Source organism: Leuciscus leuciscus, assembly GCF_965113295.1.
Source record: "Leuciscus leuciscus genome assembly, chromosome: 22".
In the NCBI taxonomy this organism is placed as follows: domain Eukaryota; kingdom Metazoa; phylum Chordata; class Actinopteri; order Cypriniformes; family Leuciscidae; genus Leuciscus; species Leuciscus leuciscus.
This window is the reverse complement of record NC_138746.1, coordinates 6,818,505-6,833,388: the sequence shown is the minus strand read 5'-3', so window position 1 is coordinate 6,833,388 and position 14,884 is coordinate 6,818,505. Positions and strand designations below refer to the sequence as shown.

Genomic DNA, 14,884 nt, shown 5'->3' with positions numbered 1-14,884 from the left:
TCCGTTTTTACTTGAAAACGAAGTTGTGTAAACAGCCCCTAAATCCCCCAATAAATATGTGTGGGTATAAAAATGTTCTGACCAAATTACTGACAGAAATATACCGTTACTGTCCTGTGACTGCACTGACAGAATTAACGATTAAGTAAAAAAAAAAAAGTTGAATCAATCCACTGTTGACTCTTTTCCCATGAACTTTGAGGACAAGGTTAGCATGCTTGAAATACTTGGTTTGTTTTGGAAATTAGAGCCGGAGAGAGGGAAATTGTTAAATCACAAACAATTTAATCTTGTTAATGAGGGTTTTCTTAAGGTAATTCCAAATGTACACTAGAATATAGTGATGTACATTGTGTAAAACAACATATAGCTATTTAACTGAGCACAATAAGGCCATTCATTACTCGCTCCCTGACATACCATTGGAAACATTTAATTTGATGGTTTGCATTAAACCTGAGTACAACTGAAAATATTAGTGTAGAGAGAAAAGTGAAGCTAATGATTAATACAGCGTTGTAAATTAGCTGATCATAATTAATTTAAGAGCTAATTGAATTGGTGAGGGGAGGGCAGATAGAGGTTTGCCTGGGGGAAACCCAGGATGCTCGAGGTTATGCGATATGTTGTTCACTGTAACTTTAGCCACAAGATGAGCTCATGTGTTCTGGAGAGAGGTCATAACGATGTCATAAAAATCATAACGACTTCTTTAAGTCATATGTCACTAAATTTTTTTTTTTTTTCACAGGTGTCGATATGATATGAGGAACTTGTCTTGACAATTTGATTCTTGTAGATAGAGTTTGTCAGATTAATTCTGTCTGGGAATGAATAAAATAAAGACAAAGCCAGAAGGAACGCAGTGGACATTCTGACTCTGCTTACTCATCCAAACATCAGATTTATTTGATGAGGATTGATGAATGCATTTATACCTGTCTCCCTTCACAGTAAAATAATTCAATTGTCTGTCTCCTAATATCATTCATTGCTTTTTGACTGACCAGAGACAAGACATTATGCTTTTCCCTAATGCTATTTTGCAATGTTTTTTGAGCCTTATAACTGCAATAATCCCAGTCCCACCACACCAAGCATTCAACTGGCTCTCTTGCATCTCATTATACATTTTTAATCTTAGTTTTCTAATGTGAGTCACATCAGTGCAAAGTTGTATAACAAAAACAAAAAAAATCATCAGGGAGATTGTGGCGTCAGACCATTTGTGTGGACACTTGTTAGAAATGAAACATGCTGCTGCCTCTATTTAATAATTAAGCCTTTCATTTAATGATTCATTTATACAGTGTAGCTTAGTGCAGATACATTGAAGGCTCTATCAATTGAATGATATCATAACTCTCATAAAAAGCCTCAAAGCAAATAACCACCAATACATCTTGAAAAGTATTAGCACAGAAGTGCTATGGTGTCAGTCTAAATAAAAGCTAAAAGATGAAAACATCAACGTTTTCAAGTTAATAAAAGTCTTTAAAAAAATCTGTTTATAGTATAAAGTGATTGTGTCTCTTCAGAAGACTTGGATTATGCTGCTTGATTCTTATGGATTGCTTTCACAATGTCTTTATGAACTTTAAGTTTTGGGTGAATGGACTTTCAGTGGAGGGACAGAAATCTGCAATATGGACAACAGATGACAAACATGAACTGCATTAACAAAGATGAACAGTGGGTAGAGCAACATCCCACAGGATAGTGGCTGAATGCCACAAAACTACAGCCTCTAAACAACCTCTGAATTGAATCAGTGCCTGTGTGACCCAGACTCAACACAAACTGTGGGTCGTGACTTCACAAAGTTGGAATTTACGGCAGTATTGCCATTTAAAGACCACTTGTATCCAAGGCCAACGTGCAAAGATGTGTAACCTGACATAAAAAACACAATACCTTGGGTTCAGGATAATAATTCAAGAGTTTCATGAACACCAAATGCCAACAGCCTTCCCAGTCACCATGCAAACACATGATGACGTGCTGAGGTCATGTGACAACTATGTAGCGAGTCGTTGAATCAAACAGACAGCAATTCATTCAGGTGCAGTTAAGAGGAGCAGAAGTCACACACTGCACTTTCACAACCCTCAGCTGACAAGTTTTAACAATTTCTTCAAAAATTGTGGCTAATTTGATTTACTTCACTGTTTGAATCACTCGAACCACATTGGCAAAGGCATTAACTGTGCATAAATAATTTAAAGAAAACTGGGTTGTGCAGTTTTGGACTGTTTTTGAAATGCATAAGCTTTAAAAAAAAAAAAAAAAAAATCTATTCAGTGACTCAGCATCTTGATTGTTGACCAGGATCCAATGATTTGATTCATATTGTTTCATTGCCCTCTAGTGGAGCAGTTCATCAAACACATGCTAAATGCAGGAAGATATGAGAGCAAACTGTATTGTGAATGTAAATGGATTTATTTCTTTAACAAATGTATAAATATATAAAACAATGTTTTTTGATTGTTCTCAAAAGTATTACAAACAATATAAGATGTTATACAAGTATAAGTATACATTATGTTGGTTATTTTTACAATATAAAGCCTCCTTCTAACCATGTGGGACCATAGTTCATACATATTTTAGTGTATACAGTTAACTTGGTGTTAATTAGGGGCTTTTTGCCCCATTTCTCTCCAGCTCTTCCACAGCAGCAAGCCTTGGCTCTTACCCTTGGTGACCAGAAAGCGAGGTAGTTTATAGCCATTAAACTGGCCTACTCCAGCATCCTTACCCATAGCAATCAGCATAGTCACATTTCCTGATTGGGAACAGGATATTGGACATAAATTGATAAATAATAATAATAATAATAATAAACAACTCATTGAGAAAGCAGTCTGAATTGTATGCATTGTAAAAGAACTGTGAGAAATTAACTTTTTAAAAGTGAGCTCACAAAAGACAGCTGAAGAGAAATCATTGGCTTATGGTTGTTACCTGTGTGGTATGAGGTTAATGGTTTTCCTGACAGACTATTGATGATATTGGTGGCAGCTACTCCAGCATGAAGTCCAGCATGATACGCCAACTTGGGTTCATTGACATTGGTACAGTCACCCACACCATACACGTTGCTAAAGCCTTCTACTTGCAAGTGCTTGTTCACCTTCAGAGCACCATTCTCTGTCAGAGATGCGCCTGAAATAAGAACACAAATAAAACATAAACAGAGAGAGAGAGATGATGAAAAATCAGCCAATTAAATGAGGTTATATGACGGCATGTTACTAAAAGTCAACAAAGAACTGAGTGATATAACATTTTGCATATCATACATTAAACATTTTCTACGATTAGCAACTGCACAAGTACGCAATCCTAGCTAGGGTTTGAAAAGCACTCGTTTTTAATAAAATAAATCCCAAAAACAATATCTATTCAGTGACTTAGACTGACCGACCGATAATTGGTTTTACCGATATACATTTTTTTTCCCCATAATCGGGTATTGGTTTTGTTACATCGGATTAAATGTAAATGGCACCATCTTGTGGGAGTTTTGAGAATTGCGTGCAAAACTGCCATTAAAGGGATAGTTCACCCAAACATTTTAATTACCCCATGATTTACTCACCCTCAAGCCATCCTAGGTGTACATGACATTTTTCTTTCAGACAAATACAATCGGAGTATATTAAAAATGTTTGCATATCATACATATAACAACTACGCAATCCCAACCAGGGTTATGCATCAATCAAATTTTGAGGGTGCAGAATTCATATTCGCATATAGTTTAAGTATAGTTTTTAATAATACATTAACTTTCTATATGAATTACCCATCATGCACACAAAATATGGGGTATTCCAAAAACATTAGAATACATTATTTTTAAAATCATGTTTAAATGCCACCTGTAGAAATGTGTAGTTCATTTGCATATATTTTAATATATTTAATAAAAGAAAATTTAATGGACCATAGAGGAAGAAATCTTTATTTTCTAGAATTTCTTTAAAAAAAACTTTGTCTTAAGAAATTTGTCTGAGAAATAAAACCATACAGGGGATGAATCTCCAAATTATCTCAACAATCACAAGCAACTATTAGCTCAATTATTACATGCAAAAAGCACTTACTCAGACTGGACCTGTATGCTTCAGAGTTGATCTTATTTCCTGTGCAGCAGATGACAAGATCGGCGGTGACCTGCTCGTTCTTATTGGTCTTGACCACCATGCCTCTCCGACACACATTAAATTCCAGCTCATCAAGGTTTGACACTTTTTGACCTGCAGTCAGGTGCACAGGGAAATAGAGAAGAAAACAGTCTACAACCTGCATAGTGCGGAAGTTTCCATATTTTACATAGTTCCAGTTTGTAAAAATTTGTATTTCCTTTTCCTGAAAAGGTAATCTCCCCATATAGAAAACACATAAGGGATTCATTTGACAAAAAAAAAAACCCACTAGAATATGGAAATAACTATTACTGTACCTTCTGATCACACTGCAAAAGAGTGATGTTCTTCCACAGTATTTTTGTCTTTTTTCCAGTGCAAATGTCTAACGATTCTTAAATCAAGATGTATTTACTGGAGATACAAAATAACAAAATTAAAGTAAAAAAAAAAAAAGTCTTGTTTTGTGTGAAATTGATCAAAATGAAGTGTTTCTGATTAAAACAAGATCAAATATCTGCCAACGGTCTCAGAAAAATCTACTTCATTCAAAGGGAAGTTGATAACTCATTGATGGATATTTTATCTTGTTTTAAGAATAAACTCACTTCATTTTGTTACATTTTTCAAGACATTTAACATTTGCATCTCAAGTAAATGTATCTTGATTTAAAGATGTTTAGATATTTCTTTTGGAAAACAGGACAAAAATACTGAGGAAGATATAAATGTTTCGCAATACATTTAATGCCATGACGTTATGAATTTAAACCTTTCTGTTCTGATGCAAGACATTTGTAAGGTCTTAAAGGGTTTGTTCGTCCAAAAATGAAAATTCTGTCATCATTTACTCACCCACAAGTTGTTCCAAACCTGTATGAGTTTCTTTCTTCTGCTGAACACAAAAGAAGATATTTTGAAGAAAGTCTGTAACCAAACATTTAATGGGCTCCATTGACTTCCATAGTATTTTTCAATGGGGCCCATCAACTTTTTGGCTACCCATATTCTTCAAAATATCTTCTTTTATATTCAACAGAAGAAAGAAACTCATACAGATTTGGAACAACTAGAGGGTGAGTAAATTATGACAGAAATTTCATTTTCAGGTGAACTATACCTTTAATTTAAGGGCCAATAAAGACCCACAGAAACCCAGACAATGTACAATAAACACCTTCAGGGTGATAACAGTCCCCTCCGCCCCATGCCCAGCCTTATTATATGGCCACTTGTGAAACACATGAATAGGCGGACATGAAATATTGATTTGAGTTGAAATTACTTTATAATCTTACCTATTATCTTAAAGCTTTTCCTAAGAAAAAAACCCACAACTATATTATTACAGTAATATATTAATACTGAAGTAGAATAGTACTATTCACAATCGAGTGCATTTGCCAAATAATAACAATCATGCTGAAAGCAGTCTAATATTAGCCAGTGTTTTTTGTTGCTCATGTTTTGAAATACAGCAAGCGTCAAGTGTGAGTCAGTTGTTTTCCATCGAGTTAACGGAATATAGCTCTGACAATGCATGTAAGTAAATGTTAAGAAAAAACATTTGGTCACACTTTAGTTTAGGGTCCAATTCTCACTATTAACTAACTATTAACTACGACTTTTGACTAAATAAACTCCTTATTACTGCTTATTAATAGTTAGTAAGTAGTTGTTAAGTTTAGGTATTGGGTGGATTAAGGGATGTAGAGTATGCTCATGCCGAATAAGGCATTAATATGTGCTTTATAAGTACTAATAAACAGCCAATACCCTAGTAATATGCATGCATATAAGCAACTAGTTAATAGTTAGAATTGGACCCTAAACTAAAGTGTTACCAAACATTTTATATAAGTCAGATCACATCAATATCTGTATCATCAACACTGGGTCTCTCCATTGATATTTTGCACTGTGTTTCCTTCAGAAGAAAAATAAAGATGCAAGATGGCAGAGGCAGAGATGCAAAACAACAATGTCATGTGAGATAATTACCTAGCAACAGGTCCACCCCTTTTTCCAGCAGCACCTGCTTGGCCTGTTCTTTCACACTAGGCAATAGTTCAGGATCAGCCACCTCCTCACGCGGGTGAATCAGAATCACCTAGATGAAATATGTGTGATAGAAGACGGTTAGCATTATATAACACAAAACACCTTGTGTCCCTTAAAGTGCCCCATTATGCTTTTTCGAATATAACCTTTCATGCAGTGTGTAATATAGCTGTTTGTGAATGTAAACACAGATCCGCGAAAACGACTAAAAACCCCTGTTTCTGTGGCCAGGCCATTAGATGGCGATGAAACACTGTAGACTGAACACGTAATACGCATGTGCATGACGTCATTGTATTCAGAGATTCGAGTTTTTGCTGTTTACACAGAGATCGTTTTAGTTCCGCATGGGTGGGATCTCACGATAAAACGGCGTCTTTTCAGTTTCAAGTCAACTAGTAGCCTAGTTGTATAATTTATTGCGATACGGCCCTCTGTAACCGGTAGGCGTGGCTTGGGAGTGGCCTCATAGGGCAGCGAAGCAAGTGCATTCTGGGAGTTGTTGTCTTTCATCCACATGAGCCAAAAAATTATAATTCTGGCTTTTCTCAGTCTAGAAGGCACCAACTTCTAAAATAATTTCACATTTCTACTACATAAATTACTTAATTTAAATACACATTCATCTTTCCAGTGGTGAAATATCCCGTTTTTAAAAGTTAGTGTTTTCAGGCACCCAAAACGCTGTTGTCATGTAAACAAACAGCCAAAACGCATAAAAAGTTTTACGTTTTTAGTTGAAAACGGTGTCGTGTAAACAGCCCCTGAGGCTGGAAGAGTTTGGTTTGTGTTGTCGATAAGTCAAGAAGATGCTATTTTCAGGGCTGCGAGAGCAAATCTACTTTGCATGCACTTCAAAAGGATGAGGGCTCGCACTGGAATTAATGCGGAAGAAAATCGACACCATCGTTACTGTTCGTGTCACTGTGTATCAAGCGCTGAGGAAGTTCCAGAGCTGAAATTCAGATATGGTAATGGGTGTTTTGTTTCCGTCACCCACTGTAAGCTATAGACCAATCACATTAGACTGGGCCATCTGACCAATCAGAGCAGAGTAGGCTCTCGGAAAGAAGGGATTTAGAGAGACTGAACCTTTCTTTTTAGACTCTTTGAGAAATGAGGCTATGTGCAATCTACATTATAAGAAAATTAAAGTGTTTTTTGACCTTGGATGCATGCAAACCTATTGTAGGAGACCTCCAAAAAATGCAGGAACCTTTAAAATAGCATAATAGGGGCACTTTAAGCTCATGCTTCAGAATAAGATCGCAAAGTCTGTTTGGGTGAGAAGTCAAAGCTCTACCTTCTTGTCAGGAAATTCTGTCCTGATCTCAGCAGCCATTTCAACACCGGTGGTTCCGCCACCAACAACAACAACTGTGTTTGTTGACTGGATCTGTAACATTGGAAAAAAATGCAAATAAATAAAAACTTTTTCACAATTCAGTCTGTATTGCCATTTAAGATTATATCACATATATAAACATGCCAAATAAGAAAACTCACCAATTTGACAAAGTCCTCATACTTCTGAATGGCTGCTTGGTAGGTGTCCACAGAATTGTGTTTGCCTGGGAAATCTCCGCTCGTTCCAGTGCACAGAATGAGGTGTGAATACCGTACTTCCTGTAGATTTATATTGGCACATACTGTATAATGACATTTTCTCATACTTTGTTTTCGTCTGCTGTAACATTGCAATATCACTTACCTTTCCATTGTCAAGCACAACTGTCAGCGTTTCGGTGTCTATACGTATGACACGGCCTTGGAGGAAATTCACTCCAAATGTCTCTTTGTATGGTATGAACGTCTGCTTCGCAAAACCTACAATAACATATAAAAAAATAAACTGCATTATTTGATCAATCTTGCTGTTTGTTTTCTTGCATTCAGACTCAGATTTTTGCATACCAGGTTGAACCGAGGCACGCAGCGATGCAACGTTGTGATGAAACGCATCCAGGATGTCAATAAGTATGAAGGGCACCCCATGATGTTTAAGGTGTTGAGCAGCTGCAATGCCACCAAAACCACCACCGACAATCACCACATGAACATTCTCGTCAATGGACACCTGCCCACCCATAATGCTTTACTACTGAGGAGAGAAAAAAAAACAAAAAAAACACTATGATAATGTTTCAAATTATAATCGAAATTTTGTTTTATTCTTCTGAAGTAATGATATACATTTATACATACACACACACTTTCATTAAAACGTTTTTTTTAACTCTTCAGTGTTACATGATTTTTCAGAAATCATTCTAATATTGTGATCTGCTCCTCAGGAAATATTTCTTATCAATGTTGAAAACAGTTGTGCAGCTTGTAACATTATACATTTTGTTACAGTCACTTTTGACCAATTTCATGCATCATTGCTTAATAAATATCAATAGTGCTAATTTCTTAGAAAAAATCTTACAGACCTCAAACTTTTGAACAGCAGTGTACAAACACACACACACACACACACACACACACACACACACACACACACACATATCCTATATATATATATATATATATATATATTATATATTATAATATATATTTATATTATTTGTGAACATATTTATATGACAATAGGGTTTAGTTGATTTTCTGAAAAGGTTTCAAAGACATATTTTCAATGTTATTTGTTCAATTACCCATCAGTAGTTTAAATAGTCAAATGCTCAAACGACTTCAATTCAGGTATGTGCAGATCCTTTCCATTTTATAGAGATTTACTTATTTTAAAACTTAACCAAAATGTATTGTAATGGATACAATACATTCACATGCTATCATTAAGAACTGATGAGAAAGGTTTTTAACACAAAGTGGTCTGCAACATCGATATCTATGTTCATATAAATAAGGTTTGCCTGCGACTTAGCACTGTATAATAACAAAAAAGCTCAAACACAAACCTTTGCATGCAACGTAAATACCTTTTGTGAACAGAACTTGCCATTCTTACCAGTATTTGATATGTGGAGGCTTGTGGAAGCTCTGTATTCTCTTCTTGTGAAGGCTCTGTTTTCTCTTCTTCCACACGGAAACGTCTTCAGCTCTTTACTTGTACAGCTGTATTATATCCAATGGTAGCGGTTGAATGTATGCGGTGGGCGGGAGTTTTCTGATTGCGTTGTATCATAGCCAATGTTTATCGTCTTCGTCTGATACAGCTACTTTACTGATGAAGGCTGAAGTTATTTTACACCCGTAACATTCTGACAACCTTTAAAACAGATAGCAGATAATGTTTTAACCGAAGTTTTCTCGGAATGCAGCTATCATTGTCACTTACTCACAGATGATTCGTCAAAACACTTCATATTACAGTGAAAGGTCACCAGTTTAGCTGACTCACGATGACAACAAGCACGGATTTTCTTTGATTGCCTAAACTTTTTACTTCGATTTCGAAGGGCCAAAAAACTTGATTGAAGGCTGTGGGCCGAAAGTAAACTTGCATTACATCCAACTATATTAAAACGTACATGTTTAAAGGAACAGTTTCATTTAGCCCATATTCTCCACAGTTGAAAGCAAAAATACAACAAACCAAAGGTCATCACGAGCCATCTTTGGCCCACTGCCACTGATTTGAACAACGTGGACATTCTTGTCCAAGACGTACATTGATAATTAATAATATTGATAGGCCTAATATTATGATAGGCCTAATGTGTTTTAGAGAATTTAGTGTGGCATTTAACTTTTCGATAAACAAACCCTTAAATGATTAAAAATATATCTTTGCAAGAGATCTTGGAGCACTTACACCAGCAGGTGGTGTTAAATATAAACTTTAGTCATCAATAGTCTGTCATCAGTCATTTACTATGTTCTCCCAAACTTGTTTTGTAAAATACATAAGCAGATATTATACAGATGACAACCTCTCAGTTACCATTCACTTTAGCACATTTTTGACCATATAATGAAAGTAAAGGGTGACTGAGGCTGTTGTATTAGGCCTAACATCTCTCTTTGTGTTGCACTGAACAAAAAAGTGATACACGTAACACGTTTGGAACAGTGTATAATAAAAAGTTTTTAATAAAAATAATGTATTTAAAAAAGTTGATCCTCTGAATCCTAAAAATTTTGTCATAATTTACTCACCCTCAAGTTGTCCCAAATCTGCATGTTTCTTTCTTCTGTTGAACACAAAATAAGATATTTTAAAGAATGTTGGTAACCAGACAGTTGACGTTAGCCATTAACCTCCATAGTAAAAAAAAATACTGTGGAAATTAATGGCTTCCGTCAATTGTTTGATTATCAACATTCTTCTAAATCACTTTTGTATTCAACTGAAGAAAGAAACTCACACAGGTTTGGAACAACATTCCATGTTTCTGCCGACGGGTGGCGCTCTAATAAAGCCGTGTATGCGTGCCGTGGACCCTCAAAGTCCTAGAATTAAATGACCTGTGAAGATAAGAGATCATGTAAACAAGTGTTTCTTTTTCTTATGTAAACGTGCATTTGACAAATTAATCTACCCACTTAAAGCAACTATTAAAAACAAAGTATTAAAGGATAAAGTGCTCAACTTTATTTTCTTTTACAGTAGGCACAATATAATGCAAATGGCCAGAATGCAATGCCAACACAGCAATGCAACACCAGAGTTAAGGCCCGTTCACACCAAGGACGAAAACGATATATATATATATATATATATATACTATATATACTATATATATATATAGTTTTAAAATCATTATAAATATAAAATAATAGTCATATAAAGATGAATAGTCATATAATAATCACTTTCAGAACGATTTTTTCCAGCTGATGAACGATCAAATAAAACAAAATCATTAACAGCCAATCAGAATCCACCCTGCTTTAAAGAGCTCGAGCACTTAAAGCTACTAACCTGCAGCGCGCGCTTATAATAAACAGACCGTTATCGTTCGTTGGAGTGGACGCTAATCACGCTATATAGTTATCGTTCTTGAAGTGAACGGGCCTTTAGTCTCTGGGGATTCATTTGGGGGTTGTGTATGCATGACCTCTCGTCCCATTGGAGTCCACCGCCTGACCAGCAGGGGCTGCAGAAAGGAGCATCTCTGAAGGCGCAGGAACATTGGTACCTCCCCGCACTAGCACTGCTGCTGCTCTCCGGCGGATGAGCGCGGGTGTCTGTCCGGCGGCAGCGTGCTTCTACCCGGGACACTTTTCTTGGATGCGTTACTTATGTCTATTTCAACGAGAAAAGTCTCTTTCCGTCTTTGGTCGTTCACTTTATGACCACATGTTTTAAGACGAAACTGCGACTGATGCTGGACATAAAGTGATTTTTACGGGAACGGAGTCGGTGTGAGGTTACAACGGTAAGATGGTTTGAATTTCACCGATGTCACATTAACGCATTTTTTTCATTAAGTAATCGCCTGCGCATCTATAACGAGTCACGAAGACTTTGAAAATGAATGTTTACAATGGAAAGTAGGCTACTGCAATCGAGAATACTTTTGTTTTACATTAGTCTTGTCCTCGTTCCCATGGTGAATGTATACCAAACCCGCGTGCTGCATTGTGGGATACCTGCAGGCTTCAGGGTTAATTCTCAAATGTAGTAAAAACCAATTGTCTGAAAAAAAGAAAAAAAAGAAACTCCTTTAATAAAAGTTTGTGTGTGAAAAAGTTACGTGGAATTAGGATCTAAAGACCCTATTTTGATTTTACTTTCGGGGGTGTTTATGATTCTGAAGGGGTTTCCATTCAGTCAGTTTAAAGCATGAGATATTTTAAGTCTAAACGTTACTTTGCTCTGGCCTCCACTGTTATCTGAAGTCACTTGAGACTACTGATAAATAATCTCTTACTGGCTAAAACACTAAAGTGTTTGTCACTGTGGAGTGCTTTGGATTGGTATCAATGCACTATTGCCAGTTACTAAGACATTCTTTGCTAAATAAAAGACACCTTAAAACAATAAAACCAGCAGGATAACAGAAGAAACAATAAAATGGTGTAACTATAGAAAGCCTATGTGTTTATATGGTAAATTAGGCTTCAGAAATGTACTACAAAATGTAAACTTTAAAAATATCACTGTATTTATAGCATAGTTTTATATATATTTTCAAATGTAATTTATTCCTGTGATGGCAAAGCTGAAATTTATGCAGCCATTACTCCACAAAAAAAAAAAAAGGTAAAATCTTACTCTACCCAAGCTTTTGGAAGATATTGTAGAATATATTTATTTGTGCCTAAATTAGCATATGCATCATCAACTCTAGATTGCCTAGATAAGATTGTCAGATCAATGAATTTCATCAATTCAATCAATTACTTTCTATGTAGGATAGAGAGTGGTGCTCATACATCAGGCTGCAGTAATGAGGAATTGACCACTAGCCTTGTTTATCACTTTTAAAGGGATAAAACATGAAAATTCTGTCATCATTCTGTCATCACCCTCGTGTTGTTCCAAACCCGTAAGACTTCCGTTCATTTTCAAAACACAAATGAAGATCTTTTTTATCAAATCTAAGAGATTTCGGTCCCTCCATTGACAGTTTGCGCAACTACCACTTTAACGCTTCAAAAAGTTCATAAAGAGATTGTAAAACTAATCCATATGAAAAACTTGATCGCTTTATAGGACAAACAGATTTAATTTAGTCTTTTATCTACATATAAACATTGATCAGCGAACATACATAGAAGTTCAAACAAACCTGCTTGATGCACGAAAACAAACCTCATTGGTTCTTGCAGAAGCTCAAACGTGCTGCGTTACACGAGAATGAACCTCATTGGTTCTCGCATGTTAAGTGAACATGCTTGGGCTTCTGTTTACTACAACTGATATGCGAGTTGATGTATGTTTCTATGTGAATTAAAAGCCTGAATAAAATGCAATCTTTTCATCATATAAAGCGATCGAGTCTCTTCAGAACATTTTTACTAGGGCTGCACGATAATGGCTAAAATGATAATCACGATTATTTTGCTCAAAATTATAATCGCGATAATTAATCACGATTATTCTCATTTGAGAAACTACAGAGAAAGAGAAGAGACATTTAACGGTTTTGCACGAGTATTTGCGCAAAATCCGAGCAGATTTGGTTTAAACGAATTTCCACAGCAAAGTGAGTAAACATAATAACATGTCAAATTGGCCAGTGATTTGACAGAGATACCCACCAAAGTAAATTTTCAGCGCATTTGGCGGGTTGGCGGGTGTTAATTTCAAACCATCAGACTTCATTTAACCAACTACAACTTCCTCAGACAGCAAGTCAATAACGTTACAAATGGCATGATTTAACGTTAAATGAGCGCTTTGTGATGTGTCTTCACATTAGATCTTCTAAGCAACACATTTCGGTTGAAAATGAGACAAAGTACAGATCCAGATCGCTCAGAAAATTCGTACTGCAAAGAAAAATAGTCTAACTTACTTGTTGATTCAGATCTGGCAACCACAAACATCAATGCTATTGTTTACAATGCAAGATAATGCAAATGTCTAATAAAAAAGCGTTTTCAGGATTAAAAACAAGCAGGCAAATATCGTGGCGATTTTTAAAAATTAATCGAGAAAGGCAGATATCGTTATCGCGATTAAAATACGATTAATCGTGCAGCCCTAATTTTTACTAAACCGATCTATGCATTCGTTTTACGATCTCTTAATGAACTTTTTAAAGCGTCAAAGTGGTAGATGCGTAGCTGTAAATGGAGGAACGGAAATCGCTCAGATTTGATTAAAAAATCATTTCATTTGTTCGATGACGAACGAAAGTCTTACGGGTTTGGAACGACATGGTAAACGATGTAAATTATTACAGAACTTGACATTTTTCATTTCTTTAATTCTCCATTCATGTCCCAGACTTTGCTGGCTGTGCAGTATGTGGTGGGATGGATGAGGAGGAGCAGAACCGCTATGTGGCCCAGTTGAAGGCTGAGTTTGACAGCTGTGACACCACCGGGACAGGTTACCTCGACAAAGAGGAGCTTACTGCCTTATGCCACAAGCTGAGCTTAGATGCCCATCTCCCCTTGCTGCTGGACACTCTGCTAGGAACACAAAATTATGCCAGGGTAACAAGTTCCCCACGATCATCCCAGTGTCTCTAGTGCTAACGCTGCATTATGTTAAGATAATCTCTTTTTACAGGTACATTTTGAGGAGTTCAAAGAGGGCTTTGTGGCTGTGCTGTCAAGGTCTTTGGACTTCAGTACTTCAGAGGAGGAGAGCAGCTATCTTGAGCCAGGTACTCTAGTGGAAAGTGACCTTTACATGGTTATCAAAGCTTTTAGGCCTGTTTATCTTCATGATTTATTGTATGTCTGGACCTTGTGGACTCAAGGTTTATTAATGGTACATGATGTATAGCTGGTATAATATCTGTACCCAGAGGAACTGAAGGATCGTGTTTTTTGTCTAAATGCTCATTTGTATTTGTTAATGAATAGCCGGGTATATTTATGGTTAGTTACACCACCGTTCAAAAGTTTGGAGTTTTTGATTTTTTCTTATGCTCACCAAGGCTGGATTTATTTGACCAGAATTACAGTAAAAAACAATAATATTGAGAATTAATATTACAATTTAAAGTAACTTCTCTATTTTTAAATGTATTTAAAAATTTAATTTATTCCTGTGATGTAAAGCTGAATTTTCAGCATCATTA

The 14,884-nt window shown here is 36.0% G+C and overlaps 2 protein-coding genes and 1 long non-coding RNA gene across 6 annotated transcripts in view; 2 read left to right on the top strand and 1 right to left on the bottom strand.

Annotated features, from left to right (window-relative positions):
* The window catches only part of LOC309486578, a 35,393-nt gene extending 32,915 nt beyond the window's left edge, over nt 1–2,478 (top strand). Inside the window, exon 2 of the long non-coding RNA XR_014201605.1 lies at nt 752–2,478. This is a non-coding gene — a long non-coding RNA (uncharacterized lncRNA). The remainder of the gene's footprint in view (nt 1–751) is intronic.
* aifm2 (AIF family member 2) lies at nt 2,424–9,326 on the bottom strand. Of its 2 annotated transcripts, none has more exons than XM_082153918.1 (9): nt 9,187–9,326; nt 8,130–8,316; nt 7,927–8,042; nt 7,722–7,841; nt 7,519–7,611; nt 6,156–6,264; nt 4,113–4,265; nt 2,968–3,168; nt 2,424–2,788 (listed from the first exon to the last, which is right to left on the bottom strand). In XM_082153918.1, exons 2-9 carry the CDS (start codon nt 8,302–8,304, stop codon nt 2,634–2,636), a joined length of 1,122 nt encoding a protein of 373 aa, XP_082010044.1. In that variant the 5' UTR covers nt 8,305–8,316; nt 9,187–9,326; the 3' UTR covers nt 2,424–2,633. The 2 variants fall into 2 exon arrangements, with proteins under 2 accessions (XP_082010044.1, XP_082010045.1); XM_082153919.1 differs by having other exon boundaries at nt 8,130–8,313; nt 9,187–9,324.
* Nucleotides 9,327–11,122: 1,796 nt separating this feature from the next.
* ninl (ninein-like) overlaps nt 11,123–14,884 on the top strand; it is a 29,239-nt gene continuing 25,477 nt past the window's right edge. Inside the window, exons 1-3 of one of the 3 annotated variants that reach the window (XM_082153277.1) lie at nt 11,123–11,560; nt 14,080–14,291; nt 14,368–14,464. In XM_082153277.1, the coding sequence (XP_082009403.1) occupies nt 14,109–14,291; nt 14,368–14,464 (280 nt within the window). In that variant the 5' untranslated portion in view covers nt 11,123–11,560; nt 14,080–14,108. The remainder of the gene's footprint in view (nt 11,561–14,079; nt 14,292–14,367; nt 14,465–14,884) is intronic. The other 2 variants (XM_082153276.1, XM_082153278.1) reach the window with 2 other exon arrangements.

What these genes read in the sequence shown, in the direction of transcription:
- aifm2 (XM_082153918.1), bottom strand. Translation starts at nt 8,304, where the DNA reads ATGGGTGGGCAGGTGTCCATTGACGAGAATGTTCATGTGGTGATTGTC. An exon ending in GCGTGCCTCGGTTCAACCTG is followed by an intron (nt 8,043 to 8,129) that starts GTATGCAAAAAT and finishes ATGTTATTGTAG; the next exon opens with GTTTTGCGAAGCAGACGTTC. An exon ending in ATTAACCTCATACCACACAG is followed by an intron (nt 2,789 to 2,967) that starts GTAACAACCATA and finishes GTTCCCAATCAG; the next exon opens with GAAATGTGACTATGCTGATT.